At 48.5% G+C, this 27,638-nt stretch overlaps 2 protein-coding genes across 7 annotated transcripts in view; both read left to right on the forward strand.

The window, feature by feature from the left end:
• The window catches only part of USP36 (ubiquitin specific peptidase 36), a 32,994-nt gene extending 17,616 nt beyond the window's left edge, over positions 1-15,378 (forward strand). For 5 of the 6 annotated variants that reach the window (XM_081849559.1, XM_081849556.1, XM_081849554.1 and 2 more), the window contains exons 13-20: positions 703-1,392; positions 2,680-2,795; positions 6,457-6,981; positions 10,043-10,302; positions 11,488-11,646; positions 12,246-12,361; positions 12,801-12,936; positions 13,569-15,378. In XM_081849559.1, coding sequence (XP_081705685.1) covers positions 703-1,392; positions 2,680-2,795; positions 6,457-6,981; positions 10,043-10,302; positions 11,488-11,646; positions 12,246-12,361; positions 12,801-12,932 — 1,998 coding nt within the window. In that variant the 3' untranslated portion in view covers positions 12,933-12,936; positions 13,569-15,378. The remainder of the gene's footprint in view (positions 1-702; positions 1,393-2,679; positions 2,796-6,456; positions 6,982-10,042; positions 10,303-11,487; positions 11,647-12,245; positions 12,362-12,800; positions 12,937-13,568) is intronic. The other variant, XM_081849558.1, reaches the window with a different exon arrangement.
• A 3,892-nt stretch (positions 15,379-19,270) lies between these two features.
• The window catches only part of CYTH1 (cytohesin 1), a 59,483-nt gene continuing 51,115 nt past the window's right edge, over positions 19,271-27,638 (forward strand). Inside the window, exon 1 of the mRNA XM_081849847.1 lies at positions 19,271-19,419. Coding sequence (XP_081705973.1) covers positions 19,392-19,419 — 28 coding nt within the window. The 5' untranslated portion in view covers positions 19,271-19,391. The remainder of the gene's footprint in view (positions 19,420-27,638) is intronic.

Below are 27,638 nucleotides of genomic sequence, written 5' to 3' on the forward strand. Positions count from 1 at the left end.
CTTTAGCTAATGGGGTCTCCCGCTGCCGCTGCACCACCAGCACACGATTTCTGTTCTCATCCTGAGGTAAAGTTCTTAACCCGAGGTACTACTTCCAGGTTAGCGGAGTCTGTAACCTGAAGTGTTTGTAACCTGAGGTACCACTGTACTCTTAGTAGCAGCTGAGTATTTAACTATTCCAGGCATTTGTTTAAACCAGTGGGACTTGGCATCTGTGAACCTGCTGTGTTCATACAGTATATGAAATAAAATCAAACCAGGCATTTTGGTCTCTGGGTAGTTTTAATGTAACATAATTTTTTTTAAAGGAGAGGGAATTATACCAAGTCTTGGTATAGCAGTAATCCAAATCACCAAGATCAAAAATCTTCCAGAACCTGGCAATTGTAGCAGTCAAGACAGTCCTCTCCTGTTTTGAGAATAAGGTCAGAGCCCACCGACTTGAATGGTAATAAATGCATCAGTTGCTTCCCAGCGGATCAGATGGGGGAAATCTTAACCCTGAGTAATGTGTAAGTGAACTGCATGACTTTCATGCAGCTAGATAACCTGATATGCTGTCTGCTTACACATCTGGCAGTTTGTGGGTATTGTGTTTGGATTGGTCTGAACAGTTTATTGAGCAGGGAGAGCGGTTCCCATTTTGTGGTGTTGGCTCTCCACCTGCCTTCGTTCAACACCTATTATCTTCTGTCACTACAGAGGCAAGATGTGACGCCGGCCAGGAAGACGTTGGACCCTGAGGAACCTGGCGTCCCTGTTCCTCGTAGCTCCTTTGCTTCCAACTCCAAACCCCAGAACGGGACGCTTCCTCCTTCTCCTCATCCGAAGCTCATCCCTGCTGTTGGGTTCTCCTCACCTAAGCTCCCTGCCAAGCTGTCTTTCCTAGACGACTTCAGCAAGAGGTCCAAGAAGCAGCCTCTCCTGCCACTCAAAACATCTCAGGACTTCAGTGAGGCCACCAGTGTCAGGGTGGAGATGGGCAAGCAGAGCTCCTGGGGGGACAAGGGCTTGGCATTGTCTTCACAGCCGCCAGAGGCTCCCAGAGGAGACCCCGAGGCCAAAGTTCGTGAGGAAGGCCCAGAGGTGCCGAGCAAGGCCTCCTCGCCTTTGACTTCTTCCTCCTCGTCTTCTTCCTCCTCGTCCTCTTCAAGCAGCTCCTTTTCCTCCAGTCCAGCACATCGCCCAGCCAAAGGACTCCCGCAGGCCACGATGGGTGTCAACGGCTACTGCTCCTCTCAGGAATCGGACTGTGCCTCTGGGAAACCTGTTTCCGAGGACTCCAAGTTTGCCAAGCTGAAGTCGCCTTTGCTGGCTAATGTGACCAATCTGGAGCTGGGAAGTACCATGTCCCCCCCACCTGCAAAAAAACTGGCCCTCTCTGCCAAGAAGGTGCGTTTTAGGGGTACTTTACCTCACCTACCTCCAAAATGGTGGCAAAATGGAGTGGTGATTTGGGGGGTGGGGTGGGGTAGATTCAGGCAGGGGGCATTTCAGGCTTGCAGCAGCACTGCAGACTCAATTGCATATCATGCAATCGTAGAGTTGGAAGGGATCATCTAGTTCAGGGTTTCCCAAACTTGGGTCTCCAGCTGTTTTTGGACTATAACTTCCATCATACCTAGCTAGCAGGACCAGTGGTCAGGGATGATGGGAATTGTAGTCCAGAAGCAGCTGGAAACCCAAGTTTGGGAAACTCTGATCCAACCCCCTGCAAGGCAGGAATATTTTGCCCAAAGTGGAGCTTGAACCCACAACCCTGAGATTAAGAGTCTCATGCTTAACCAACTGAGCTGTTTTGTAGGTAGGAGCCCAGGGAGATTCATCACCTGGCCAGCTTGTAAGTCCCAAGTGCTTTCTGACTACCCTCCTTACCTGCCAATCCATTGTTGAATACTTGGGGGCAATACTACGGCCCACACATAATGCTAAGTCAAAACATGGCTTAGTGTGAAAAAGCAAATGTGCAGGTTCCCTGATTCAAGGATTGCGGCCACAGCACTCCTCTTGTGCTGCCCAGGGCAGAGCAGTGGCTTGGCCCAGGTTCAGATGCCATTCTAAGCCAAACCATGGCTTGGTCCTGGGTAGCATGGCAGCAAGCAGAACCCGGGGAGGAGCAAAGTGGCTGAGATCTCCACTCCTGGAACCGGCATGCGCCCTATTCGTGCTCAGCCATGGTTTGGCTTGATTCTACCTGCGAACAAGCTCAGTATTCTTTTAAGCAGGTGTCTTGCCTTGCAAATGCATTCTGTGCAGGGGGACCCTGTTTCCCCAGACTCTAGGGGAGAAACTTGTGTTCTGTAGAGCTGGTCTCCCCTCATTCTTGCCCCTTCAAATCCTCTTGCTTGGTGAGGCCCATATTAGAGGAGGCATTTCGCTGCTCACAGGGCCAGAGCAGAGAGACCCTGGCTGGTTCTTTTCGTTCCTCTCTTTGGAAACAAGGAAGATGGGAAGGTGCCTGTTGCCCATTGTTTTATTCTAACACTGTTCTGTCTTTATACATGTCCTTCCTTCTTTTCCCTTTGTTTCTAACAGCAAACACTTTTCTGATTCTTTTTCCCTGTCCCACCCCCACCTGTTCTTTTGTTTTCCCCCTCCCCTCTCTTCTTGCTCTGCCCCCTGGGGTCACGGAAACCTCTTTTTAGACCACCAAGTTTTTATTTATGTCAATAACTACAGGGCAGCAACACACTGCAGAAACTGAGCAGCAGTGAGCGCCTGGCGCCGCCCCACCCTCCACCAGCTGCTACAAAAACCACCCACCCCGTCTGTGCCGCTGCGCTCGACTATCCCAGGTGAGCTCCTGGGGCCCTTGCGGGGGTGGGGGGCGGTCATAACCCTGGCCTGGCTTTCTGAACCCTGTCCTTACTGTGTGGCTCTTTGGCTTGTCATAATAAGTCACTGTAGCGTTTGGTACTTTTCTGAAGCAAAGCCTTTCTGGATTTGAGGGTGTTGATGCAATTGCTAACATGTGCCTTAAAGCCCACCTGTTACTGGGTGTTGTGTCTGGTTTGGGTGCTTTGGGCAAATGGACAGGGAATGAGAAACGTCACCCTGCTTGGACATTATGTGTGAGAGCAGCCTCTGTGTTTTTTTAATTTGTGTTTTATACACACACACACACACACACACACACACACACACTGGTACCTCTGGTTGCGAACGGGATCTGTTCCGGAGGCCCTTTTGTGACATGAAAAGAGCGCAACCCGCAGTGGTGCGTCTGTGCGCACACGGGTTGTGATTCCCTGCTTCTGCGCATGCGCATGGCGTCATTTGGCACGTCTTCGTATGCACGAGTGGCCAAACCTGGAAGTAACCCTTACTTCCGGATCGTCGCAGGACGTAACCTGAAAGAACGTAACATGAAGCGGACGTAACATGAGGTATGACTATATATGTTTGTGTGTGTGTATCGTGTGTGTGTGTGTGTGTGTGTGTGTGTGTGTGTGTGCGTGCGCGCGCGCGCGCACACACACACACACACATATATACAATGGTAAATGATATGGGTTGTAGCCAACGGCTTGTATCTATTGCAGCACTAAATAAGCATCCCATCAGCACAGGGATTCCTGCTTGTGCAGTGGGACTTTCCCCCCACTCCAAATTTGCTACAGAGGGTTGGAGGAATTCCTAGAGCAGATTGTGGGGGCGGGGGAGTTGTCGAACTGGTGATCCTTATGCTAACAGGATACTTGCATAGTACTGCATTGGATGCAAGCCTCTGTTAGTCCTCAGAGTTGACCAGTTGCAGATAGTTGGCATGACCAACTTAGGTCCATTAGTTTCAGTGGGTCTACTCTATCTTCATTGGGTGCAACCCCATAGTAAGTATTAACAGATTAGTGGCAAGCATAATGCAATAAATATTTTTAAACCTATGTACATCCTAATGGCCACACATCACATAAAATGCATCTGTTTTAAGACAGTATAATTGTATATTGCTTTAAAAGTAGCACATGGTTCGTTTAATCATATGTGACTCCGGTCACATCAAGTCAATAGACTAAAACTTCCAACTTCAAATGTACTCGTCGATACGGCGTTCAACTTTTTTCTTTTTATATTGATTCCACCCATGCTCCTCATATTTGACCTGTATTTCAACCTACATCTTACCAAATAATTGGGGATCTCAGTTTATTATCACGTGGTCAACCTCTGCCTGTTTGTGTTTTATAATTTCACCATATGTTCTAGGTCCCAAACGTTTCCTATCCAAGCCTCTGATTGAAGAGGGTCTGGTTTTCCCCAAGCCTGACATGTGGTCATACAGGCTGCTATTGCTATAAGGCGGACTGTCGAGATCTTCTTGGGGGTCCCACAATTCCTTTAAAATAGCCCGATAATACTACTGCTAAAACAGGTGCATGCAGGGCTGCATTCTATTCTGGGCACCTTTCTGTGGCAAAAGTGGGGCCAGCTAGGAATGTAAATTTTGTCCTTGCACAGTAGGCAAGTTTCTAAATACACTCATGCACCCCTCTAGAATCCTACATCCAGGCAACCGGAGTTCGATGGCACATACCAACCAGATAAAAACCCTTGAGAGGGTATGAAGTAGGACTGGCAAGGGCTGTGGCTCGGGGAGAGGGATCGTGGCCCACGGATGCTCGTGAGGGCCATATCAAGGCCTAGAGTGCCCGCATCTAGCCCCTGTGCCTGAGGTTCTGCATCCATCTAGTAAGGGCTGTCTTGGTAATTCATAATCCAATAGTTTATTTCTCTTAATACATGATTCCAGGCCACCATCTCTTGCCGTATAACCTCGCATCAGTGCAGTCTTCCTTCCCCACCCTTTTACTAGCGCTCAGTTGAGAGTCTTTTGCATTGAGAGTCTTGTTGGCTCGCGTTGTTCATCTGAGTTCTCCAGGGACAACTGTACTTCTGGGTGCAAGTCTGCCAACCATCCAGCCTCCGCAGAGGTGCACAACTGCATAGCTCTGTACTGCAAGCTTTTTATGCTACGGCGAGACACTCTGTTCTTTGAGACTGAACTCTTAAAAGCAATACAAATTAGCTTATACTTAGGTAGCAAAGCATCTGCATGCTTTGAATACAGATGGAACTTAAGGGGTTGTTTATCTTGCAAGAAGCAGTGCAGAACAGAGCAATAGAAGGAGGTGATCTCTAGGGAAATGCCCATGCAAGGCAGGGTGGGTTCTCACTGCTCCAGAAAACCCCAAGAATTATTGTGCTCCACAATCTGGTGAATATAAAAACTCAAGCACCAAAGTGCCTTGGCGGGAGAGCTTTGAATTTGGCCCTGAAATAACTCCTCAATTAGGGCATAGAAATCATCCAGCCCAGAAGAACTCCACGCCTGTGTTGTGGAAATGTGCTAGCTGACTGTCCTATGAATATCTTTAGGTGAATAAATCTCTATAGATTGAGCTAGAAGTGGCATGGAGCTTAGGACCCTCGTACCTACGGGACTGCCTCTCCTGGTATGCCCCGCAGAGGACCTTAAGATCCATAAATAGCAACACCCTAGAGGTCCCGGGCCCTAAGGAAGTCAGATTAGCCTCAACCAGAGCCAGGGCCTTTTCAACACTGGCTCCGGCCTGGTGGAATGCTCTGTCTCATGAGACCAGGGCCCTGCAGGATCTGATTTCTTTCTGCAGGGCCTGTAAGTCAGAGTTGTTCCACCTGGCCTTTGGCTTGGAATCAACTTGATCCCCTCCCCCTCTTTCCTTTTTCCTTTCTCCTTCTGTGATGGAACTCCTATTTGGGGACTTTCCTGGCTTTTTTCTGGACCAGTCTGGATAGTTGGCCTTGGTGAAGATTTGACGTTTTCATCCCCCAAAAGTTTTTGATTTGAGTTTCTACTGAAATGAGCCTGCATTTTAATGTTGTATTTTAATCTTGTTTTTAAGTTGTATTTTAATCAATTGTTTTTATACCTGGTGTTAGCCGCCCTGAGCCCGGTCTTGGCTGGCTGGGGAGGGCAGGGTATAAATAAATTATTATTATTATTATTATTATTATTATTATTATTATTATTAGTGAGGAAACATTGCAGGGTCAGTGAAGTGGGGTTGGGCCTTTGGGATAGGGGCAGAAACAGTTCCAAAGCCTGACGCCATACCAGTCTTAAGCCTGGAAGGAGCTGAATGTTTATTAATGCCTAGGACATGTGGGGTGGTCTGCCTCTGTATCCCAGTTGCTGCAGATCACAAGTAGGGAAAGGGCTGTTGTGCCCAAGTCCTGGGCACCTGGTTGACCACTCTGAGAACAGAATGTAGAATTAGATGCATGAATCCAACAGGGCTTTCCTTTGCTTCGGTTGACAATGCTTTGTCCTTATGGGTGATGTAAGGGACCATTTATGTTGTGAAAGAGGCTGGCACTGGCTCTCTTTTAGAACAGAAACGGGTGTGGTCTTCTGCAGAGACTTCTGCCGCTTTGGTGTCGTTTGGCTCTTAGCTTTGTCTGTGTGTGATTCTCTAGGACGCCCTCATCTGCTTCCAAATCTTCAGCGCCTCCACCGCCGGCCAGCAGCGCCTTTGTCAAACCCTTGCCCAACTTCAAATCATGCTGCCTCTCTGCCGCCCCTCTGCCGCCACCTGTGGTGCCCAAAGAGGCACTGAGCCACTCTTGCCCAGACTGGGACAAGAGGCCTTTCCTTGCCAGCTCCAAGAAGAGGAAAAGGAAGCGTAGCCTCTTGGAGGAAGAACAAGGCACCCATTGCATCCCAAGCACACAAACCATTGGTGCAGAGGGAACCTGCCTCTCCAACCCACCCAGGAAGAAGAGGCAACTCGAGGAAAATGGCAGGCCTGGAGACTCCTCTCCTGAACCGGAATCTGACTTGGTGGCAGCCAGGAAGGGAGACGAAGAGGGAATAGCTGGAGGCTGCAAGGTAGCAGATCCTAGTCTAGCTAATTCCACCCAAAAGAGGAAAAAGAAGAAAAAGAAAAGGAAGCTGCAGCAAACAGAGGAAGACTGTAAGCCTTTGCTGTCCCCTGTGAACAGGTGAGTGTTTGCTTGGTTGCCTTTTCTAGGGGAAGGGCTTTGCTTGGAGAGAGAAAATGAGCACTTGACATCTCCATCATCTGGAGGTGCATGCCTGGGGATCCTTGGATCTTGACTGTTTTCACACACTAATACCTCATCCTGTAGAATTCTGTTGGTTAGATTTTATCTGTGCAATCGGAATGAATTTCAGGAACCAACATGTCTTTTCTGTGCAGCCAGAACAGGAGCAGTGAACAGCGTTATAGGTAAGTGAGGCTTGTCTTCACTTAACCCACCCCACTGCCTGCTCAGTTATGAAGCATATTCTTATGTTATGAATGGCCTGCTGTCACCATTAGCGAAAAGAGGTCAGAAATAGGCCATTGTATATGTGGACTGTCCCTGGATCAAGTAACTTTCCTTAAGCTCTCAAAGCTCAAGGTTGTCATCTGAATCATCTGAACTAACCAGATGTTTAACTGCGAATCAATCACAGTCAATCCTTCATTTGAAAAATAAGGCTTTGGAGCCGTCTTGCCCAAAAATGGCAACTGGACATTCCATTTTGGCAACTTTAACCTTGGTTTGAGGAGCCATTTGGCACCTAGGCTTATATATCTGAGTTTCTAACACTGTTGGGATGACAAGCCATGAAGACTTAGACTAAGCTCTCAGACCCCTCTGTGAATTGCTAGGTTGCTTACATTGCTAGGTAGGAGTGTGTTTCCTTGTTACCTGTGGCTCAAGGGTCTTTGGGCCTCCCCCCTGCCCCCCCATCACCTTCAATAATAATAAATAATAAAACAAGTGGAGCCTTTGAGCCTAGTGGAACCTGGCATTGCCCTGTGTTTACACCAGTCCTTCCTGCTGCCTTTTGGACCAATGTTTTGCATAATCCTGGCCCTTCCTGTCTGGTTGACCATCCTCTTTCCTCCCCTTTAAAGGACTGTGCCTACAAACCTGAGGCACTTTTATATTTTTGAGGCTTCAATCCTGTGCAAGCTCAATTGGGAGTAAAATCCGCTAAGCAGAGTGAGTTCGTCTTCTGAGTAGAGATGTAGATGTATTAAACAGGGCAAAAGGTAAAAAGGTAAAGGGACCCCTGACCATTAGGTCTAGTCGTGGCTGACTCTGGGGTTGTGGTGCTCATCTCACTTTACAAGCCGAGGGAACCGGCGTACAGCTTCCAGGTCATGTGGCCAGCATGACTAAGCCGCTTCTGGCGAACCAGAGCAGCGCACAGAAACGCCGTTTACCTTCCCGCCAGAGCGGTACCTATTTATCTACTTGCACTTTGACGTGCTTTTGAACTGCTAGGTTGGCAGGAGCAGGGATCAAGCAACGGGAGCTCACCCCGTTGCGGGAATTCGAACCGGCAACCTTCTGATTGGCAAGTCCTAGGCTCTGTGGTTTAACCCACAGCGGTCTTCTGAGTAGAGCTGTAGATGTATTAAACAGGCCAAAAGGTACAGCTCGATAATTTTGATAAGAAGAAAGCAAGCACAGTATATAGTTCCCCCAAAAGTTCCTCTTCCTCACCCTTGTAAAATGAAAACTCCGAGGGAGGGGGAAGTATGCCTCCCAGATTTCCAGAAGCCTGGTGCTTCTTATCTGTGTATAACTAAAAATAGGTTTTGGGATTCTGCCGCTGCTACTGGTACAGACTGCGGGGCGTTTTGCTCAGATGCATTTTGCAGAATATACATCTGCCTAGAGATGAAACTGACAGTTTCTGACTGGCATCTCTCTGTACGCCTGATCCTTTTAAGCAAGATCATGTAGCTGAAGGCTAGGCTTGCCATACATCAGGAAAATTCCTGATATGTCCTCGCTTTCAGGTGTAAAAATGGTGTCAGGGGAATTTTGCCGAATTGCCAAAATGTCTGGGAAAACCCAGGTGTCAGGCAACATGATGGAAAAAGCAGCAGAAACAGCTCCAAAAGCTTAGAATCACTATTTTGGGGGGCGGTTTCCCTCGAAAAGCTCAACTTTTTGAAATAATGCAACCCTACTGAAGGCTAAATATGGACCCTCTCAGAAACATGGGCTGCTGGTTGCTGGATAAGACATGGAAAATTGGAAAGGAAAGGAAATCATATAAATATGCTTAATTTTTCTGAGTGCTAGTCCTTATGTGGCCCCAAACAGCACCATATTGGCACAGATATATTAGGCGTGGGGTGACTTCAAGGTTTACAGAAGGAAAAACAGTAGGGGGGAGAGCCCCGGAATAGCCCAGTAAGGACCGAGCATGCTCAGTACCAAATAATGCTGACTGGTTCTTTGCGGGGAGGGGGATGGACTAAATATCTGGGAAGAGGGGCATGTTTAGCTGGTTGGAATCCTGAACTGGAACAACCACCCGCCCCAGTTCAGCATTTTGTTGTGAGACTTCGCTCACATGTATAGCGGTCTTCATCTTTGGAATTTGTATATAAATACACGACGAGCCCTTTTGTGTCCTATTTCATTCTTTTATGCAGAAAGTTCAGTTTTGATGGAGGCCATTTTAAGAGACTGGTTTTTATTTTTACCTATTTATGATGCCCTTCATCATAAGATCTCTGGGTGATTCACAGAATAAAAAACAGGATAAAAACAAGTAAATAAGTAAAACAAAACATCAAAACAATACCCCACCCTTTCCCACAGACACATTTAAAAGGCGGTAGAGTATTAATCAGCCAAAGGCCTGGTTGAAGAGGAATGTTTTCACCTGGTGCCTAAATATATATATAATGAAGGCACCAGGCGAACCTTCCTGGGGTGACTATTCAACAAACGGAGCCACCACAGAGATGTTGCCACCCTCTGTACCCTGAATGGAGGGGGCACACAAAGAAGGGCGTCAGATGATGATCTCGGAGTCCATTTGGGTTCATATGGGGAAAGGGTCCTTGGGGTGGTATTCTTCGTACTTTCTCATCGCATTCAGATACAGTTTTAAAGCAGGCTATTTTAAAGCAATGGCTGCTGATTGTACTTTTTCCTGGGTGGGTGGGAGGAACAGTTCTAACTTTTTAAAAATAAATGAATAAAACCAAATGGGTTGGCTGTTGTTTTTTAATCCACTTTGCAGCTGCCCTCCACAGCGCGAGGCAGAAGCCTGCCTAATAGCCCATGAGCCGGTGGAGGAGTCCTGTAGCCTGAAGAAGAAGAAGAAAAAGAAGCAGCAGCAGCTTCCTTGCCCAGCTTCAGACAGCGGCAGCCCTGCTGGAGAGAGCGAGCACCGAAAGCACAAGAGGAGGGAGAAGCAGGGGGGCCCTGTGCCAGAGGCCAGCAGCCCCCAAGAAGAACAGAGAGAAAATGGCCTTTCCTCTGCTAGAATCAGCCCCCCAGGTTTGAGACATATCTATATCTTAGCAGGGTGTGTGTGCGGAGAAAGGAGATTTAGAGTGGGGGACAGTGTACCCCCCAGTTCAGATCAGCTCCTAGAATGGGCATAGGGGAGCTTGGACTTGCTGCAGTTCTAAACTAGGCTGAGCTGCCATCAGCTCCACTGTATCTGTGAAGAGCAGTAGTGACACTTGCTCCGAACCCAGAGCTCTTTTTGGGAGGCGGAAGAACTGTTACCTATTTATATATTTATATTTACACACACACACACACACACACACACACACGGTTTCCTTATGTCCAAACAAAAGCAATATAGGTGCCTAACTGTCAGGGCCGGTCATTGTCCTCTTCAGATCACCACACAAACACTTCTTGTTCTTTTATAACTTTTTATTGTGTATTAACAATCTTGTAAACTGTTCTTATCTTTAACTATTATTCCTCAGAGTCATTTATTTCAGATACCTTCTGAGCTCTGCTTCTCCGTGACCAGCAACTCTCAAACTGGCAAATGCGTCGTTCCTTTCGCTTTCCCGCTCTTTTTTCTAACCTCCCCGCTATAGCTGGCTTGTATCTCCTCTCCTCCGAATCTGAGCTATATTAGATTCACTGCTCTCCTCCCTCCCTCAGGGAAAACTTTCTCCCTCTGGGAAACTGGAAACTTCTAACACTTAACTCTTCCCTGACACTAACTACCCAGCAACTACGTAGAATGTGGCTGTGGGTTTTCTCCGAAGGTTCCCTCTGCTTTTGTCCCAAGGCTTCATAGCCTCTGCCTGTTTGGTTTGTGCACACCGGGCGTCTCTTCCTAGGCATGCAGATGAGCTCAGATGTAACCCCCACAGCTCTGACATGTTGGCGCCTAACAGCCTAAGCTCAGTTAAACAAGCCGTTGTGATTAATTCTGGGTGCAAACCCTAGGAACTTGTGCAGTATTGTGGTTGGTGGGAATGTTCCAATAGTCTGTTGGTGTCTTGCAGGTGTTTTCCCCCTGCAGGTGAGAATTTTTACCTTGGCCTGTGGACCACTGGGAATGCAAATCATACACCTGTTCCTGGGGTTGTGTTTCTTTTCAGTTCTGTTCCCTTGGTTTCCCTGGCACTGCTGCAGAGTGGCAGGTCAGATTTGCTGCATGACATGATTGTGCCAATACTTCTTACCATGCACCCTTCCTTCTTTCCACAGTGGCCTTGACCTGGACTGGCAGCCAGCTTAGACATGGGGAAAAGTGCTCCTGGAACATCCCAAGTCCAAAGAAGGAAGTGATACATCAGAAGCACGAACAATTTGATGTGGTCCAGGAGCTGCTGAAGGATTCTTCAGATAAAGCTTATGGAAAGCAAGGTACAGTACTGCTTTAAGGAAAGGGGTATTCCTGTAAACAGATGAGGCCCTCCTGCTTCTGTGTTTTGGAAGGGGTTTTCTCCTCTTAAGCCACAGTAGGAAAACAAATAATGGAGATCTTTGGCATTCTCAAAAGGCACCCCGTGTTTTATGATAGAAGAGCATGTAGATAAGACAGTGTCCCTGTTTCTCTATGCGCTTCTGGTGATAGCACCTTGCTGGCTTCTTCAGTGGAGAAATGAGGAAAGGGCGGAGGGCTGGGATAGTGAGGAAGGAATGCCACCAGGGCCGGCCCACCTGTGAGGCAAGCTGAGGCAACTGCCTTGGACGGCAGGACCCACAGAGGCAGCAGATAAATGTGTTTTTGGTATTTGGATTGTTCTTATTATAAAATGAAAACGAAAAACCACAGGGGCAGCAGATCCTGATGTAGATCTTTATTCCCCACCCTGTTCCTGATGTAGATCTTCACTCATCCATTGTTCCCTGGTGGGGAGGGCGGCACCATTTTGTGGTTTGCCTCAGGTGCTGAAATGTCTTGGGCCGACCATGCGTGCCACGACCCCCAGCTCTTCTTTGACAATGTGTTTCCTCCACAGTGTTGACATGGGATGGCGAGGTGTCGGCCGTCAGCCAAGCTGCCATGCAGGATGCTGTATGGTCTCAGAGCCAGACAGTCATTGACGATTGGGATGAAGAGTTTGACAGTGGAAAGGTAAGAAGCCTAGCCTGTTGCAAGCCTAGCCTAGTGTGTTCAGTTGCTAGTTTGGATTGCTTTTAAAACAGGCTTCCCATCTTGAAAAGCATATATTTCTTCAGCATGCCTGCCCGCTCACTTGTTGCTAGAACAATCAAAATATATCTGCTTGCATTTATAATAGAGCTGTTATATGACCTATGAGCATGAGCCAAATTTTAGGCTTAGTGGGTGATCCTAGTGATAGTCAGGAAGACATCTTTTGGATCTCAGTCCCATTGATCACTTTCTGATCGCCTCTGGGTTGTTATTATTTAATTAGCTTTTGTCCATCCCAGCAGCTGCTTTCTGGTGAGTAGAGTGGGGAGGGAATGTCCTTTCTACGCTTCACTTGATGTGGATGGCAGCTTGGATGCTAGAAGCTGGAACAACCACGCGTTCTTTCTTCTTGCCGTAGGTGAAGAAAATCAAGAAACTCAAGCGTGAGCGGAGAAGAAATGGCAACGCGTTCCAGAAACTGCAAAGCCGACGTAATTTCTGGGCCGTGACACATCCCGCTAAAGTTGCTAGCCTGAGCTATTGGCTTTGAGATGGTGAGGAACTTGAGTGCAGCCTACCAGAGGGATTTGGGGAATTGCAGTTTATGGAGTGGGCAAATGGAAAATTATTTGGCGGTGGAAACGGCTCATAATTAGGACTGTGGTGCCTGTGTGCGAGGGGTGGGAAGGAGTATTTGATTTTGCAAAAGCAACGGTTAAACAATGCACTGATTTTGTTTGTGCGATAAAGGGTCCTTCATCAGCTGCAGACACCAGGTTCTGTTTGCTTTTAAAATGTGACCGTTTGATTACCTACAGCAAATATTAAGCTCATGTAGTCCTTGTTTAGACTGATTACATTATCCTAAATATGGAAGTTGGATTCTTGTCTTTTACAACTCCCAACTTCTGCCAAGGGATTTGAGTGATGACGAGGGAAGTCTTGTAGGATCTTCTACAATATGCAGATGTAGGAGTTCTACAAAGCAGTGTTGCCATTCTTTTTCCTTTCCCTCATTTAAACCTGTGGTTGCAGAATCTCTGTTGCCCCCTTATTATTTTTTTAGCTTGCTTTTTTCAACTTCGTTCTTTTCCTTCTGCTCCTCACACCACCCAGTGGTCAAGAGGGTGCAATCCCGTAACACTTTTCCTATGGCACTAATTCGTTCTCCATCTCCACCCCGCAGATGAGTTCTTGGCTGCAGCAATGCTATGGCGAACTCCGGTTCTTTGGAGCTCCCGGTGACCAACACAATACTGTCAACAGTCGCAAGTTGCCAACTCAACGGGACTCATGGGGAATGTCCTCCTCTTGCCTTGAAGGCTCTGATGGATCTTCTGTGCAGTGCCTGAGGAAATGCAGGCACCCATCACCGCTTACTTGCAAGAGTGTCACGAGGAGCCTTTGCCCGGGGAAGGTCCTGTCCCCGAGTACCCGTGGGCATCAGGCATGGCTCAGCAGTGGAGCTAGGAGCAACTAGCCCTTTGGAAATGAAATCCCTCTGTTGCCTCCGCCCGCCACCATGTGTCAGCATGATGAGCTGTGATGCCCTCTGTTCCCTTTCCTGCCAAGAGAAGATTGAGAAAGCCGAGAGCTGTGTCCCAACTCCTCAAGAGCTGGATGTTGTTGTGGTACATTTGCCCCTTTCCCCACTCCCTGGCTGAGTCATAAGGGAGGATGCAACTGACTTGGCATTTCTCCACCCATCTGCAGCCCCTTCTCTGGTTTATCCCATTTCAGAGAAGTATGAAATGCTCCACTCTGGAAATATTTTTCAAGACCATTTCCCACATGCCGTTCCTGCTGTACAAAACACTTGGGACTTGAGTTTTGTGCAGCCAGGAAAGCGGGTGGTCAGGCCGTCCTGCCCTGTACAGTTGTGTTCAAATGCATTCACTGCCAGGGCCCTCGAAAGGTGCTGCTTTGCAATGACAACTTCTCGGTAGCATTCTCCAGCCATAGTTAAGTCACGGTTCATTTGAGACTTGCCTGTTGCTGGAGTGTGTTGCTTCAAGCTGCAGGCAGGGGAAGAAATGTTTGAATGCTCCACACAACAATAATAATTAAAAAAATTCCATGCACACATCAACTAGGAGTTCTTTTCCACCAAGGCGTGTTCAGACATTCACATCCCCACTTGCAGTCTTGAAGTTTCCTTGCTTTGGGTCTTTTCTCCATGCCTCCTCTTAAGCGTTGTCCTAATTAACTTCCGGCAGGCATCGTTGCACAGCTTGTGTGGCAGAAGTTAATGGCTCCAAGAGGACCTGATTCTCTTGCAGCATATTTCCAACTTGGGAGTTTGTGCTGGAGAGAGGTTGCCCAAAACATCACTTGCTTTGGCACCAAGGCAGAGCGGGCTGCTGCCTGCCAAAATGAGAGAGACCCAAGTGCCCCTGTGCCAAACCTTTTTCAGTGGGTAGTTGTCAAGCCAAGTGGTGCAAGGGCTCCTGTTCCTGCAGGGCTGGCCTAGGGTTTCCTTTATTCCCTTGCATCTGCTGCTGTCTAGCTGTTAACCTTGGTGGCTTACTCCCAGGTAGGCAGCCTTTACCTGTAACTTCCCCACAAATGCATGATTGGTTGGAGGGGCAATCCATGTGCATCCCACCCATTCCTGGCATTCCCAGCATTGCTCATTCAACTTTGGCACCCATTCCCTCTCTTCATAGATTGGGTGCAAAGGTTGAAAACTAGCTTTATTTTCTTCACCGTATCAAAGCAGTTACCAAAACGGTTTTGGCCATTGCATTTAATTTGAGCTGATGATTTATTATGATTATTACGATTCTTTTTTTTCTTTATCTTGGGGAGGGGGGGCACTGACCCTGTTCACTCTCTCAGCGGGGAGCAGTCTCTTCCCCTCTGGCAGTGCCCGTTTAACAATCTCCTGCCAACATGTAGATACCCCAAGCGGGTATTATGCACCTCATGCTGGGGCTTGCTGCAGTAGCCCTAGTTGTAGCAATGGTTCATGGTGCAATAAAGGAATGTTTTGTGTATGTGTGTGTGTGTGTGTGTGTTCAGTCTTGTCGATCGGTTTCTCTTGTGATTGATTGCAGCAGTAATTCTTCCATGACCGCTCACCTCTTAAGCTTGCCATTAGTCTGAAGCCCTAGCTGAGAACTCCTTTGTTCCACTTGGTTTATCCCCCTTGTCTCAGGCCTTCCTACTCTCACTTTCTGTGGACACTCCTCTATCTGTGTAGTTGCAGCACCGGGGTGGTTATGTTGGGTACTTTTCAAGACATCCTAACATCGTAACACCCTTATGTGCATGCCTTTGCTTTGGCCTATTGCAGAACTGAGGGCAAAAGCTAGGGGGAAGACTTGAGCCCAGCCTCTGAAATAAGGGCATTTGACCTAACCAATAGAAACAAGTGGATTTTTTTTGGGGGGGGGGAATCTCGTGCCCCTTAGAGACTGATCCCCACTACCCAGCCTCCGCATTATAGAATCATAGAATTGTAGAGTCTGAAGATACCCCGAGGGTCAGAACCCTCCAGCAATGCAAGAATCTCAACACGTTGTCCCCCATCCAGTTTGAAACCATACTGGATCCTGCTTAGCTTTGCAACATGCATGGGGTCAATGCATATTGCAAAGATTCTCAAACCCTTGAGGAGAGGTTTGCTGCAATGGTTGAAAGGCCATGTAACTTCCAGGTTAACCCCAATTCCACCTGAACAGCTTTACAGCTGTAGATTTTATATATGCCACATTCAGTGGAGCGAATATTCTTCCTGTGGTTTGCCATTAAGCACACACATCATGCTGAGAAGTTGTAGCGTTGCCATGATCCCTTATAGGGAGCGAGTGTAGGAAGCTGCTATTCTACTCATATCAGGCTAATGGTCCACCTTGCCTCGTATTGTTTACACTGACAGGCAGTGACTCTCTGGGGTTTTTGACCCTACCTAGAGATGCTGGGGATTGAACTTGAGTGCTTCTGCATGCAAAGGTAGTGCTCCACCACTCAGCTACAGCCATTCTCCAAAAGATGATAGATACTGTGGCTAGTCAATGCTTTTTTCTTTATTTCTAGTTTTATTAAATTATTATTTTTAAGTGAGATTTAGAAGGGTTTGGAGGCAGGCAAAGGGGGCCACTAACTGATAGGGGAAGGGGAAATCACAGGGACCCCTACAGGTTTGTCTGTGGCTATTGATGGTGCAGTAATGGCCTTCAGGAGAGCAGAACTATATGCTCTGATGTTCTTGGCCAATGTTGCTCAACCTGCCAAGAGTGCCTAAATGCAATTTATTGTTGAATCACTCTTAAAGAAGGGCCAGTTCCTACTTTGGTAATGGGGGCACTTCTCTTGTAGTTCTAGTAGTAGACCAGTACAGTAGAACCTGTAGTACCACCACCCCTACTTGCAAACAATTTGATTTGTGACCATGGCAAACTCGGAAGTAAATACCAGGTTTGCCACAATTCGCGCACACACAGAACAGCACTGCTGCCGAATGCGCACGGACAGAACTGCTCTTCTACCAGCGACCCGGATCGACTCACAAGCAGACCTCCAGAACGGATTCAGTACGTGAGTAGAGGTTCCACTGTAGTGCAAACTCAAAACATGCCAAATCAATTAAAACGCTGTTCAGAGCAGAGCACCAGAAATGCATTATTGGCTTGAGCAGTAAGCCTAGGCTAGGCATGTCCAAAGTCCGTTTTGGGGGGTTAATCCAGCCCACTGGTTGATTTAATCCAGCCCCTGTGGCAGTATATGTCGTGGAGTAAAAGCTCAACAACTTCAATCCTAAAAGCTCAACAACTTTGGTCTGTCTTTGAAAGCTTGTAATTTACAAGAGGGTTGCATTAATCAATTCTGTCATAAACCCTCAATGTTTCTATGATGGTGTATCTAGAGGTTCCCGTGCTATACTGATTTAGAATGTTATTTTGCTTGGTGATCTAGGAAAGGGTTAGGAAAGAGCCTGTTTGACTAGTCCTGGCAACAACTTGTACATCGCCTGCAGGAGCTTCCTCACACTTTTGAGAAATCATTGTAAATATTACCCACAAGGAGTCTTCTTGCATTATAAGCACTGAACTATCCAGCCTGTCACACTGATTAAATGGTAGGTGCTAAAGCAGAAGCTGCTGCTCAAGAAACCACTCATATAGTGCTATTCCTGTTTCCAGGCAGACGCGCCTAATATGTATGGAAATGCATATATGGCTTTTTACCCAGTACCCAAGTTTCTTTGTTTTTGTTTTAATCCAGAATAACTAGCCACAATACTGTACAGTTAAGCAGCTCTGAGAGAGTTCTAAATCTACTACAGGACTCTGTAGGTGGCGCAGTGAAAATGGGAGTATGTTACAATGATTGCTGCTTCTTGCTTATATAATAATAATTATAGTTAATTGCTGGAGCTAGTTCCTTTTTTAGTTGCTTCCCTAAGGAGACACCTGTTCATACCCCAGGAATTCTCAAACACACCTGAAGAGGGGTTGGGTTGATCACAGTATCTGATGCACATGGAGTCCTGACTTTGATCTACTTCATTGGTAACAGCCTTTCCCACTTTATTAAACAACAAAAATGCTATTCCTAAGCACCCTTAATCCCCCTCTTTAACCTCTCCTGTGAGTAGCCCTGCAGATTGGGGGCGGATGCGTTTTGGGGGTGCAAAATCAAGTTGCAGTTGGGCCACTGTGATCCCAACTCCTCTCCCCACCCTGATCTTGTATGGCCTACTAACATCTCTTCCTCTATAAAAAAATGTGCAGTGCTTAAAGAGAATCAAAGGTAGGTCAATCCTGCCCAGGGCAGACCCACTCACAGGGCAAGTTACAGATAGGTAGCCGTGTTGGTCTGCCATGGTCAAAACAAAATAAAAAAATTCCTTCCAGTAGCACCTTAAAGACCAACTGAGTTAGTTCTAGGTATGAGCTTTCGTGTGCATGCACACTTCTTCAGATACACATTGTGTATCTGAAGAAGTGTGCATGCACACGAAAGCTCATACCTAGAACTAACTCAGTTGGTCTTTAAGGTGCTACTGGAAGGAATTTTTTTATTTTGTTTTCACAGGGCAAGGTGAGGCAACCCAGGTGGCAGGATCCGATCTTTATCCTCACTCCTTGTTCCTGATGTAGATCTTCATTCCTTCCCTGGTGGGAAAAGGGGAGCCATGTTGTAGTTCACTTCAGGTGCCAAAATGACCTTGGCTGGCCCTGATCCTGCCTGTTGGGCCGCAGCACCCTGGAGTGGAATTCCCACTTCTCACAGACGGGTGGGACGCTTTTATTTTTATAAGAAATATAAAACTCTGCTGCTGTTAAATTACATCCCGTCCTCTTGTCAACTGCAAACCCCCTAAGTGACACCCGCCTCGTCGACTCTTTTCTCTGGGCAAGACAAGGAACGCAAGGGATCATTTTGCTTCACAGGAGACCCCACGGCGCCCAGGCACATCCCGCTCTCTGACTCCTGAGAAAACCGGCTCTATTTAAATTTAAATTAATTAATAACCCGCCCTTCCTCCCAAAGCAGCCCAGGGAGGCAGCTTGCTATCTCTCCAGCCTTTATCAGCCACGCTGTGTGGGCACCGCGTGGCGCGGGCAGCAAAAGGCGCTCGCTCCTCCTCCCCGGTTGCAATTAATGTAGGTGTTCATGAGTAGAACACAGTTTGCTATGCGTGCGTGGGCGCGTGCAGGTGTGCAGTTGCAGCGACAGGTTTGCAAGCCGCAGAAGCAGCGTGCTCCGGATCCGACGGTACAGCGCGAGCAGCAAACCCAGGCCTTTGCTTAAGCTCCGGACCGCGTTGCCCGTTACGTGGGACGCGAAGCCTCGCCTCTTTCGCGTCGGGTTTCAGGGGGAGGTGCCGCCGCCGCCGCCCTCCTCCTCCTCCTCCTCTTCGTCGTCCTCCCCCCTCCCTCCCCTGTTCCCATCACGTGTGCTCGGCGGTGGGAAGGAACTTGCTGAGTAGCGGCGGCAGCAGCAGCAGCAGCATAGCATTGGCAGCCGGGCAAAGCAGCCGTGCAAGAGCCTGGCTGGTAACATGGAGGAGGACGAGGAGAGCGGATACGGTGAGCTGGCGAATGAATTAGATGCATCCAAGGAGACGGGAAGGAACATCTTTGGCTGGGCCAAGGTGGGGGGGGGGCGCTCAGGGAAGGAGCCTTAATCTTGCGACTAGTTAGCAGGGGGGAGTGGCCCTTGCATGTTCAGCGAACTGTCCTTGGCTTAAAGCCGGGAGTGTGCAATTGCTGCCCCACCACCACCATCCCGACACAAACACATTCGGATTTGGGAAGGAGTCTCTCTTTGCATCCTTCCTCCTCTTAGCAAGGGAGGATGAACGGGATTTGGGAGCTGTGTGGCCGGTTGTCCTGAGGGGGGTCCTGCCTGAGTGGATTCTGAGGGTCCGCTAGTAAATCCCGAGGAGAGATCGGCTCCTGAGCATAGGAAGTCGAGATTGTGCAATGCCGTGGTGCGGTGCGGGGTGAGGTGCCATTGGTTGAGGGTGGGGTCACACAGGGTGCTCTCTTGGGTATCTCGGTGGGTGGGTAGGGCTACCTTTTTCCTTAATCCCCCCCTATGGAGGAGGGCAGCTGCCCTTCCCGTGGGGGAGAAGAAGGGAAGCTTCTGGCCAGCTGCTCCAGCCCGTGGTCGCAGGGCGAGGACAGCTGTTCATTACAATGGGGTGCGCGGAGAAATGAGCTTGGAGTCGGTGGCGGGGGGTTTGGGGGGAACAGGCGTGAGGCCGCCTTTGGGGGGGGGGAGGTAAATGTGGCCGGACTCCAAAAAGAAGTATTTACAGGGAAGGGTCAGGGGTGGCTCCCCTTGCGCTGAGCACTGCGGTGAGGGTTAACGAGAGACAGCTGGGCCGTGTGTGTTGGTGGGGGGAACTTCGTGCCGGCATTTATCCTCTAGGCTGGGCAGGAAAGCGTAAACTGCCTCTCGGAGAAGGGAAGGAGGGTTGTGGGGGTGACTTCAGGGTAGCAACAGCTGCATGAGCAGCAGATGCTTCCCCTTTCTGCCTGGCTCCTTCGCTCTCCTTCCCAGGGAAGAGGGAGAACGTGGCTCTTTCTGAGGCAGAGTTCAGCTGTCACATTTGTGCCTCTTCTCTCAGTTGCTCTCTCTCTCTCTCTCACACACACACACGGGGTGGGGTTGCTTTTTGGGGCCTGGACTGATGTCTCTGATCTGTGTGTCCAACTGTCATTTCCAAGTGTCATTTCTGGCCAGTGCAGATCACCTTCTAAAAAGGTGGCAGGAGCCAGTGGCGTAGCGTGGGGGGTGCAGGGGGGGCCGGCCGCACCGGGCGCAACATCTGGGGTTAGGGCAAATCCACGGGTTAGGGGGCGCAAATCCACGGGTTAGGGGGCGCAAATCCACGGGTTAGGGGGCGCAAATTACTTGCCTTGCCCCGGGTGCTGACAACCCACGCTACGCCACTGGCAGGAGCCCCGGAGATGGCCTAGTGGCGAAGGACTGGATGACTGGCCCTGCCAGGCATGTCGCCTCATGTGACTTGTGGGAGGCCCTCGGACAGGCCCTGATCTTACCCAAACCTTAAATTACAGTGCTAGGTATAAGTATTCTGCAGAAGTGGTGGGAGTGAGTGCACTGCTCGCAAAATGTCATTGTTGGGGCGGGGGTGAGCGATGGTGGTGCCCTTCATAACCCCAGTGGCCACTGACTGGAATTGATATATCCCGAACTGGGGACAGCAGACTTGGGCTTGGAGGATTTGAGGTTCACACACAGGCCTGTCTTGCGTAAGAGGTGGGGCAGGCTGGTTTCCTGAAAGAACCCACATTTAGAAGGAACTGGAACAAATTTAGAAATGCTGCAACAAGCCAGGCAATAACACAGCTAAAACTTCCTAAGCACCTGTCTTCAGAGAAGCTGCCCTCAAAATAAGCAGACAAGATTTGCTGTCATTTGTAGCCCAAATCACTTCGTCTGGTGCGCAGGCTGCCGAGGTGCTAGCCTTTCTTGTTCCAAATTGAGGTGATGTTTCTGCCCTTGGAAAAAGGAAAGAAATGTACATTCAATATACTGATGTAGGATATGTGTTGTCAAAATTGTTTGACTGATTGAGCAGGGCTGTCCCATGTCGTTTTGCTTCATGAGGTAAGAACGACAGAGTGGTGGCCCCCTCATTCCACACAGAAGGGCCAACAGGATCAGAAGCTGAATATTACTTCAACAGTGACAATGGGGCAGTGTCCTCCACCTCACCTGAAGGTGGCAGGATCACTTAGGCGGCACAAGGTCCTTTTTGCTGCTTTCTGCCCCTAGCATTTGCCACTTAAGGCAGCCACCTCACTCTGCCTAATGGTAGGGCCGGTCCATGTAAAACTGAACTGTGGAGGTCACTCCTTGTGCTGGAAATGCCACTTTGGCTCGCAAGTAAGCTATGAGACACTCCACTTCAAAGAGTCTTTGGTACTTTGCTTATTCAGCTTTCTGTGTATGACACTGCAATGGAGGGAGTCTCCCAGTGTGATCTCCCCCGAATCCACTCCAATTCCTTTAACACTGGGAACTTCTCTGCAGTGTTGTTGCACCAGGAGAACGAATTAATATGTATGACCCAGTTATGGGTGACTGGCTGACTTAGAGGCTTCCCCAGCAGAGCTGTGAGCTCAAATCTGTGTCTTAGCAGCTGTGGCATGCTGGGGCAGTAGAGGCTTGCTTGATTTATTCCTCCTCTTGCGTGGCATACCCTGTCATGCAAATGGCACCCTGGGCTTCCTTTATCCAGTGTGCTGACGCTGGGACCTCTGGGGCCAGATGCCCTTTGATGTGCCTGTGCTGCTGAGTCCTGTATGTGGATTTGGCGAACAAATTAGCTTTGAACCTCGGGTGGCTTTTGAGCAGGGCGACATGGATGCAGCATCTCCATTAATCACAGAGACCCAGGCTGAAGCTGTAGGTGATGCCCGGGAGGCAGGCGGTTCTCTCAAGCAGCAGGCACACATGTCCCTGCCACCAGCGGGCTTGTCCCCGATTTGCCTAGTACATGAATATTCCAGCTGTGCTGCTCACTTCTTGCTATGATCCCAAAGACGGTGTCTGGGGAAAGTGGAGCGGTGCTTAAACGATGTATGCATGCAGCTGCTTTCTCATCTAGCCTGTACTGTGAGCGATGGATTAGATTTACAGGGGTAATCTCCCTTTCAGGCAAGTGGCAGCCTGCCCAGTTCTGCTCATCATGGTTCTCAGCCCTGTGCGTCTCCAACCTGGGTAGCACTGCCCAGTCACATGGAGGGGTCCTCCTGCCTGTTCATCAGCAGAGGTGACTTAGGGACAGCAGCAGTTCCAGGGACTGATGCTTTCTCCTTCCTCCCCTCAACCCCCAGGCTGAGCTGAAGGGTGGAGGCTCTGAGGCTGAGCTCTGCTGTGGTTGCCACTGACAGCTGGGTATATTTGAGCTCCTTGTTTTCACAGGTTATCATGTGCTTGCTGTAAAAATGGGATTATGGCTCAGGTTGTGATTATGGCTTCTCTACAATAACGTTAACAAGGGCTGTTGAATACTTATTGTATGCACGCATCATTTTTTAATTTTTTGCTGCCATGTGCCGGCGAGGGGCTGCTTCTAGCCAGACTGCGATTTGATTCAATCCTAATGTATTTTCCTTTACAGTGTGGAGGGAAATGTGTTCTTGGGCATGGGGGGCTAGTTTGTAACCTGGTGCAGGTCAGAACATTCGTTCTCTGAGACCTCAGTATATTGCATCACTCACACCTAGAGGACAGTTGGTGAGCAGTGGAGAGGAGTTGGTCTTGGTACTCTTTCTAGGTTTGTGGAGAAGAAATGTCTTTCTTCCCTGTTCACTTTGGCGATTGCTTACATCTGAGAAAATGTAGATTTGTGTGTAGCCTGGGTGGAGAGAAGGGGTTCCGTGCAGAGCATGCTGCCGTTTTGGAAACTCAAAACAAGCCTGCTGTGTCTCATCTTAGTGCACTTGTAGGACAGTCGCTTCTGAAATCAGCAGCTGGCTCTCCTCTGCTGGCCCGCTTGTTTACAGGGCAGCTAAATTTATCCATATTTGCATGGGAGTTGCCAGGTTGCTCCAGCCAAAAAGGAAGCGAGGCTACCCTTGCAAATGTATGCAACTCGCGTAATGACAAGAATTTTCCCCCAGAAAGCTTTCGTGGGACATCTCTGAATCTACAGGGCTCTCACTGAACATTCTCATTGATCCTATCCATGAGCTTTCAGGACACGCTGAATGGAAAATAGCCTAGCTGTGCTGGGAGCTGGAGCACACGAGGCCACTCTGATGGGCCCAATGCAGACAGCAGGCTCTGAAACAGTTAACAAATTCCTCTGCCCTCTCCTAACTTATGTCAACTTGACAACACAGAGAAAGAAAGAGGCAGCTGTGTGTGTACTCATGCAGTGAACACCACATCCTCTGTCGCACATCTTTCCTCCTAGTTGGGTGGTTGCTCCACTTCTTTGTTCCTCTTCTTGGGTGTCACGCAAGCTCAACTCATCCCTCCCTCCCTGTTTGCCCTTCCTTCAGTGTGGCTTGCCCACGACTCACCTTATTTTGCCCTTGCTGCCCTTCTCTCCCCTGTCCATGGAGGTTTTTCATAACCCAGGGAAGGGCTAGGCAGCTGCAGGGTTCATCCAGCTGTGCACAGCACACGCGCGCGCACACACGAAACCTTTAAAGCTCCACCTCATTGTTGTCTTTTATCACCTAGTTTCCTGCGCTTGGCCATTTTGCTCCATCGGTGCAGACTTTTGCCCTCTAGTCTAGGCTGCCTGCTTTGCCAGAATGTAAGCATGCAAGCCTTTTGCACCCTGCTTTTTGTGGTTTGCATTCAGTGGGCATTTCCTTGCCTGCTGGCTTGGTAATAAAATCTCCAGGCCTTAGACACACAAACAGGGCAGGAGATGGTATCGTGTTTCATCCATTTGCTGCAGGACCCTATATCCTTTTGGGGCAGCTGTCCCCTGACACATAGCAGCTGCCCACCAAAAATGCAGGTTCAGGGATGCAAGTGTCCCATTCAGTGTGTGCTAGTAGTTTAATGTCGAAGTACCTCTGTAGGGCAATAAGACTGCAATGGGGGGTGGCTGTGCAGCCTTTACAAATGGCTCAGGGCTCCATCAGTAGTTTCTCAAATTCTCAGACTGTCGCTACGCATTTCCCTTGGAGCTGCGTAGGAAGACAGGCAGCTTGCGGTTGCCCAGTGCTTATAACCTTGTTGCCATAGGTATGTTGCCCTTGCCAACAAGGAAATAACATCTGCACACTTCCCTTTGCATTCTGGAGCCCGGTTTCCTTTGAAAGAGCCTACTTTTTAAAGGCTCGTTAATATCGAGGGAGCTTGAAATGATGCTTTAGAGCCAGCAGGTGGTGCTCAAGTCTCCCGACTGGACACTGCTATCCCACTGAATCCCAACACTGAGCACTTCCAGTAATCCCCTGTGGTTTTAACCTGTGGGGGGCAGGGGCGGTATTGTTTTCATGATGCCCTATGATTAATCGGAAGCAGCTCTGAAGATCAGCGTGTTTATTCTCTGGCTTTTATTAAGCAAAATGCTTTGAGAATGCATCTGCTCTGAGAACAGAGAGGTGAATTGGTCCTCTTGTGAGAGAGATGCCCAGCACACACTGTGGGATTTTGGGGAGGAGGCGCTCGCTTGTGATATGGCAGCTGGCGATCCTTGAATTCTGCTTGGCCCAAACAAAGATGGTATAAGTAGAACCAGGAGCACCAAACCAGGTGACATGGGTACTTGGGCCTCAGGAACCTCACTGCTGTGTGCTGTCTGCGGTGTACAGGTAAAAAGTTATCACATGGTTTGACTGCCTCTTTCATCTAGTTCACTTGCATTCTTGTATTCTGATTGGCTGTGTGAGGGGGACAGGTGGCTGTTGCAGAATTTAAATGCTTTTGGCTGGCAGGAGGGGCATGCATCGTGTTAACAGGGAAACAGGTTTCTTAGGAGAGTGGATAGGGAGCTGGGTTAAGTACCCACAGATCTTTTGGTCACATGACTGGAGGCATCTTTTCATTCACCTCTTGTCTTGCTGGAGCTACCAGCACACTTCCCAAAGGCATTTGATGCTCAGAAAGGATAGGAACTTGATTTTTTGCTTTTAAATGAATAAATACAAAACTTGCGGTTGCCAGTGATTTGTGTTAAGATAATAATTAAAAACAACAACACCCAGGCTGATCATGTGGTGCATTTGCACTCTCTGTCTGCGCAAGAGGCCTGCTGTGGTGGAGCAATCATTTCTCTCTCTCTTTAGCAACGTTGTGGATACCCAGATCTGTATGAAAAGTGATTGCTCAGTGAAGTGATGGTGTTGTGGATACAAGCTGCTGTGGAACAAAGTTAGTTTGCTTGGTCAGCGCATTCACTGCGGAACTTGCTCTAGAAGTGAAACAGATGTGTCTGTCCTTTGCTCTCATGCTGTGGGGGGGGGGGGGCAGGGGTGCTGGTGGAATGTTGCTGAGGGTGCAGCTTCTCTCTTGGTTCGCATCATGGCAGAGACCCTGAATGATCAAAACGGCATTGTGCTGTGTTCGACAAGCAGATGCTTGGCCAGACATAGACAAAGGGAAATGCGCAGGTTCCAAATAACGGGCTCGTTTGGGGTGGCTTCAGGCTTCCCATCCCTTCCCAGGAGTCTCCTATTTCCTCCCATGTTTTGGCTTATTTCTGTGATTTCAGGACAGTGTTGCTAGCCTTGCGTATTCCTCACTCTTTTCGGAAGCTCCTGTTCTTCCTATCCACCCATTGAGTTGTACTGCTGAGGTATTGGGAAAGACGCAAACGTTTACGCAAGGCTAGGAAGCTTCTTCACTAAAACAACATCAAAACAAAAGGACGGGAATCTGTCTTCATTGTTTTAAAGAACTTGTTTCCAGTTCTTGTTTTTGTGGAGAAAAAGTGAATTCCAAAGGCTGAATACCCACAATGTTCATTGGGTGGGGAGGCTGAGAGGAGAGTCTTCCTAGAGATATGGATTTTTACAGTTCTGCCTTTTCCTTCTTCAGGGGTCCTAGAGTGTCCCTGCCCCTGCTCTCCCCTTCTCCCCACCACACACATTGAACTGTACCCCAGAAACCTTTCCTTTCTCCTTTCTTCCATCACCCCAGCCTGCCAATGATGTTTTCCTCCAGGAATCCAGATTTTAGTAAATGAAGCAAATTGGAAAATAAAATGGAAGTTGATGTGAAATGCATTCTCATTGCAAAACATGACTTCTGCATTTGCTAAAATCTCTGCTGTTATGTGTGATCAGGGCACATTTGCCTTTATTCCCCCCCCCCCCCGTCTTCCCCCTAGCTTTGAGACCTGGGTAGACTTGACTTGTGCAAAGGTCCAGACAGGTCAGAAAAAAGAAATCCCACGTTTGCAATGTCTATGCTTTCTAGCTTTTCACTGCCTAGCTTTTCTGTGTGTGTATATTTCCCCCAGGCAGGTGGGTCTGGGTGCCTGAGCTTCCTGTCCCAGCCTAGAGCAGATTGGCTGTGGCACTAATCGTACTGCATGAAGGATTACCGGCCACCAGGATTAAAGGATTTCTGTAAAAAGAGCTGAGGAGGAATGGGGGATGGGCTGCTGCAAGAGCTGGGAGGGCATACATGACTGGCTGATGGGGAAAGGAGTGAGGTTGGAAGGTCTTTGGCTGAGGAACCAAGGTACCGTATTTTTTGCTCTATAAGACTCACTTTTTCCCTCCTAAAAAGTAAGGGGAAATGTGTGTGCATCTTACGGAGCGAATGCAGGCTGCGCAGCTATCACAGAAGCCAGAACAGCAAGAAGGATTGCTATTTTCACTGTGCAGCGATCCCTCTTGCTGTTCTGGCTTCTGAGATTCAAAAAATTTTTTTTCTTGTTTTCCTCCTCCAAAAACTAGGTGCGTCTTGTGGTCTGGTGCGTCTTATAGAGCAAAAAATACGGTACTTGTAGGCCACAGGGGAAATGCATGGCTACTGCTCTCTAGAGATGGAGAAGTCCACTAGTGACCTAACCCAGGGCAGTCCAACCTCTTAGACCAAGCGGAACGCAGGAGTACTTCAACACAGAACCTGGGGGCCGCACAATGAATTAAATTTCCATATTGTTAATTAAAGCATTTGTAATATGGCCAATGCGATTTAATATACACAAATAATATATTTTAAGGGTGAGCACTCCTAAACATAATGAGACCAGCTCCCAAGTAAGTATGCATTGAATCAGGGCAGGTTGCTAGGCTGTGATCAGTAGGACAGGGTTTCGACTCCATGCAAGCTGACCTGGGATAAAGCCCTG

Source organism: Podarcis erhardii, assembly GCF_964252035.2.
Source record: "Podarcis erhardii genome assembly, chromosome: 2".
NCBI classification, from domain to species: Eukaryota; Metazoa; Chordata; class Lepidosauria; order Squamata; family Lacertidae; genus Podarcis; species Podarcis erhardii.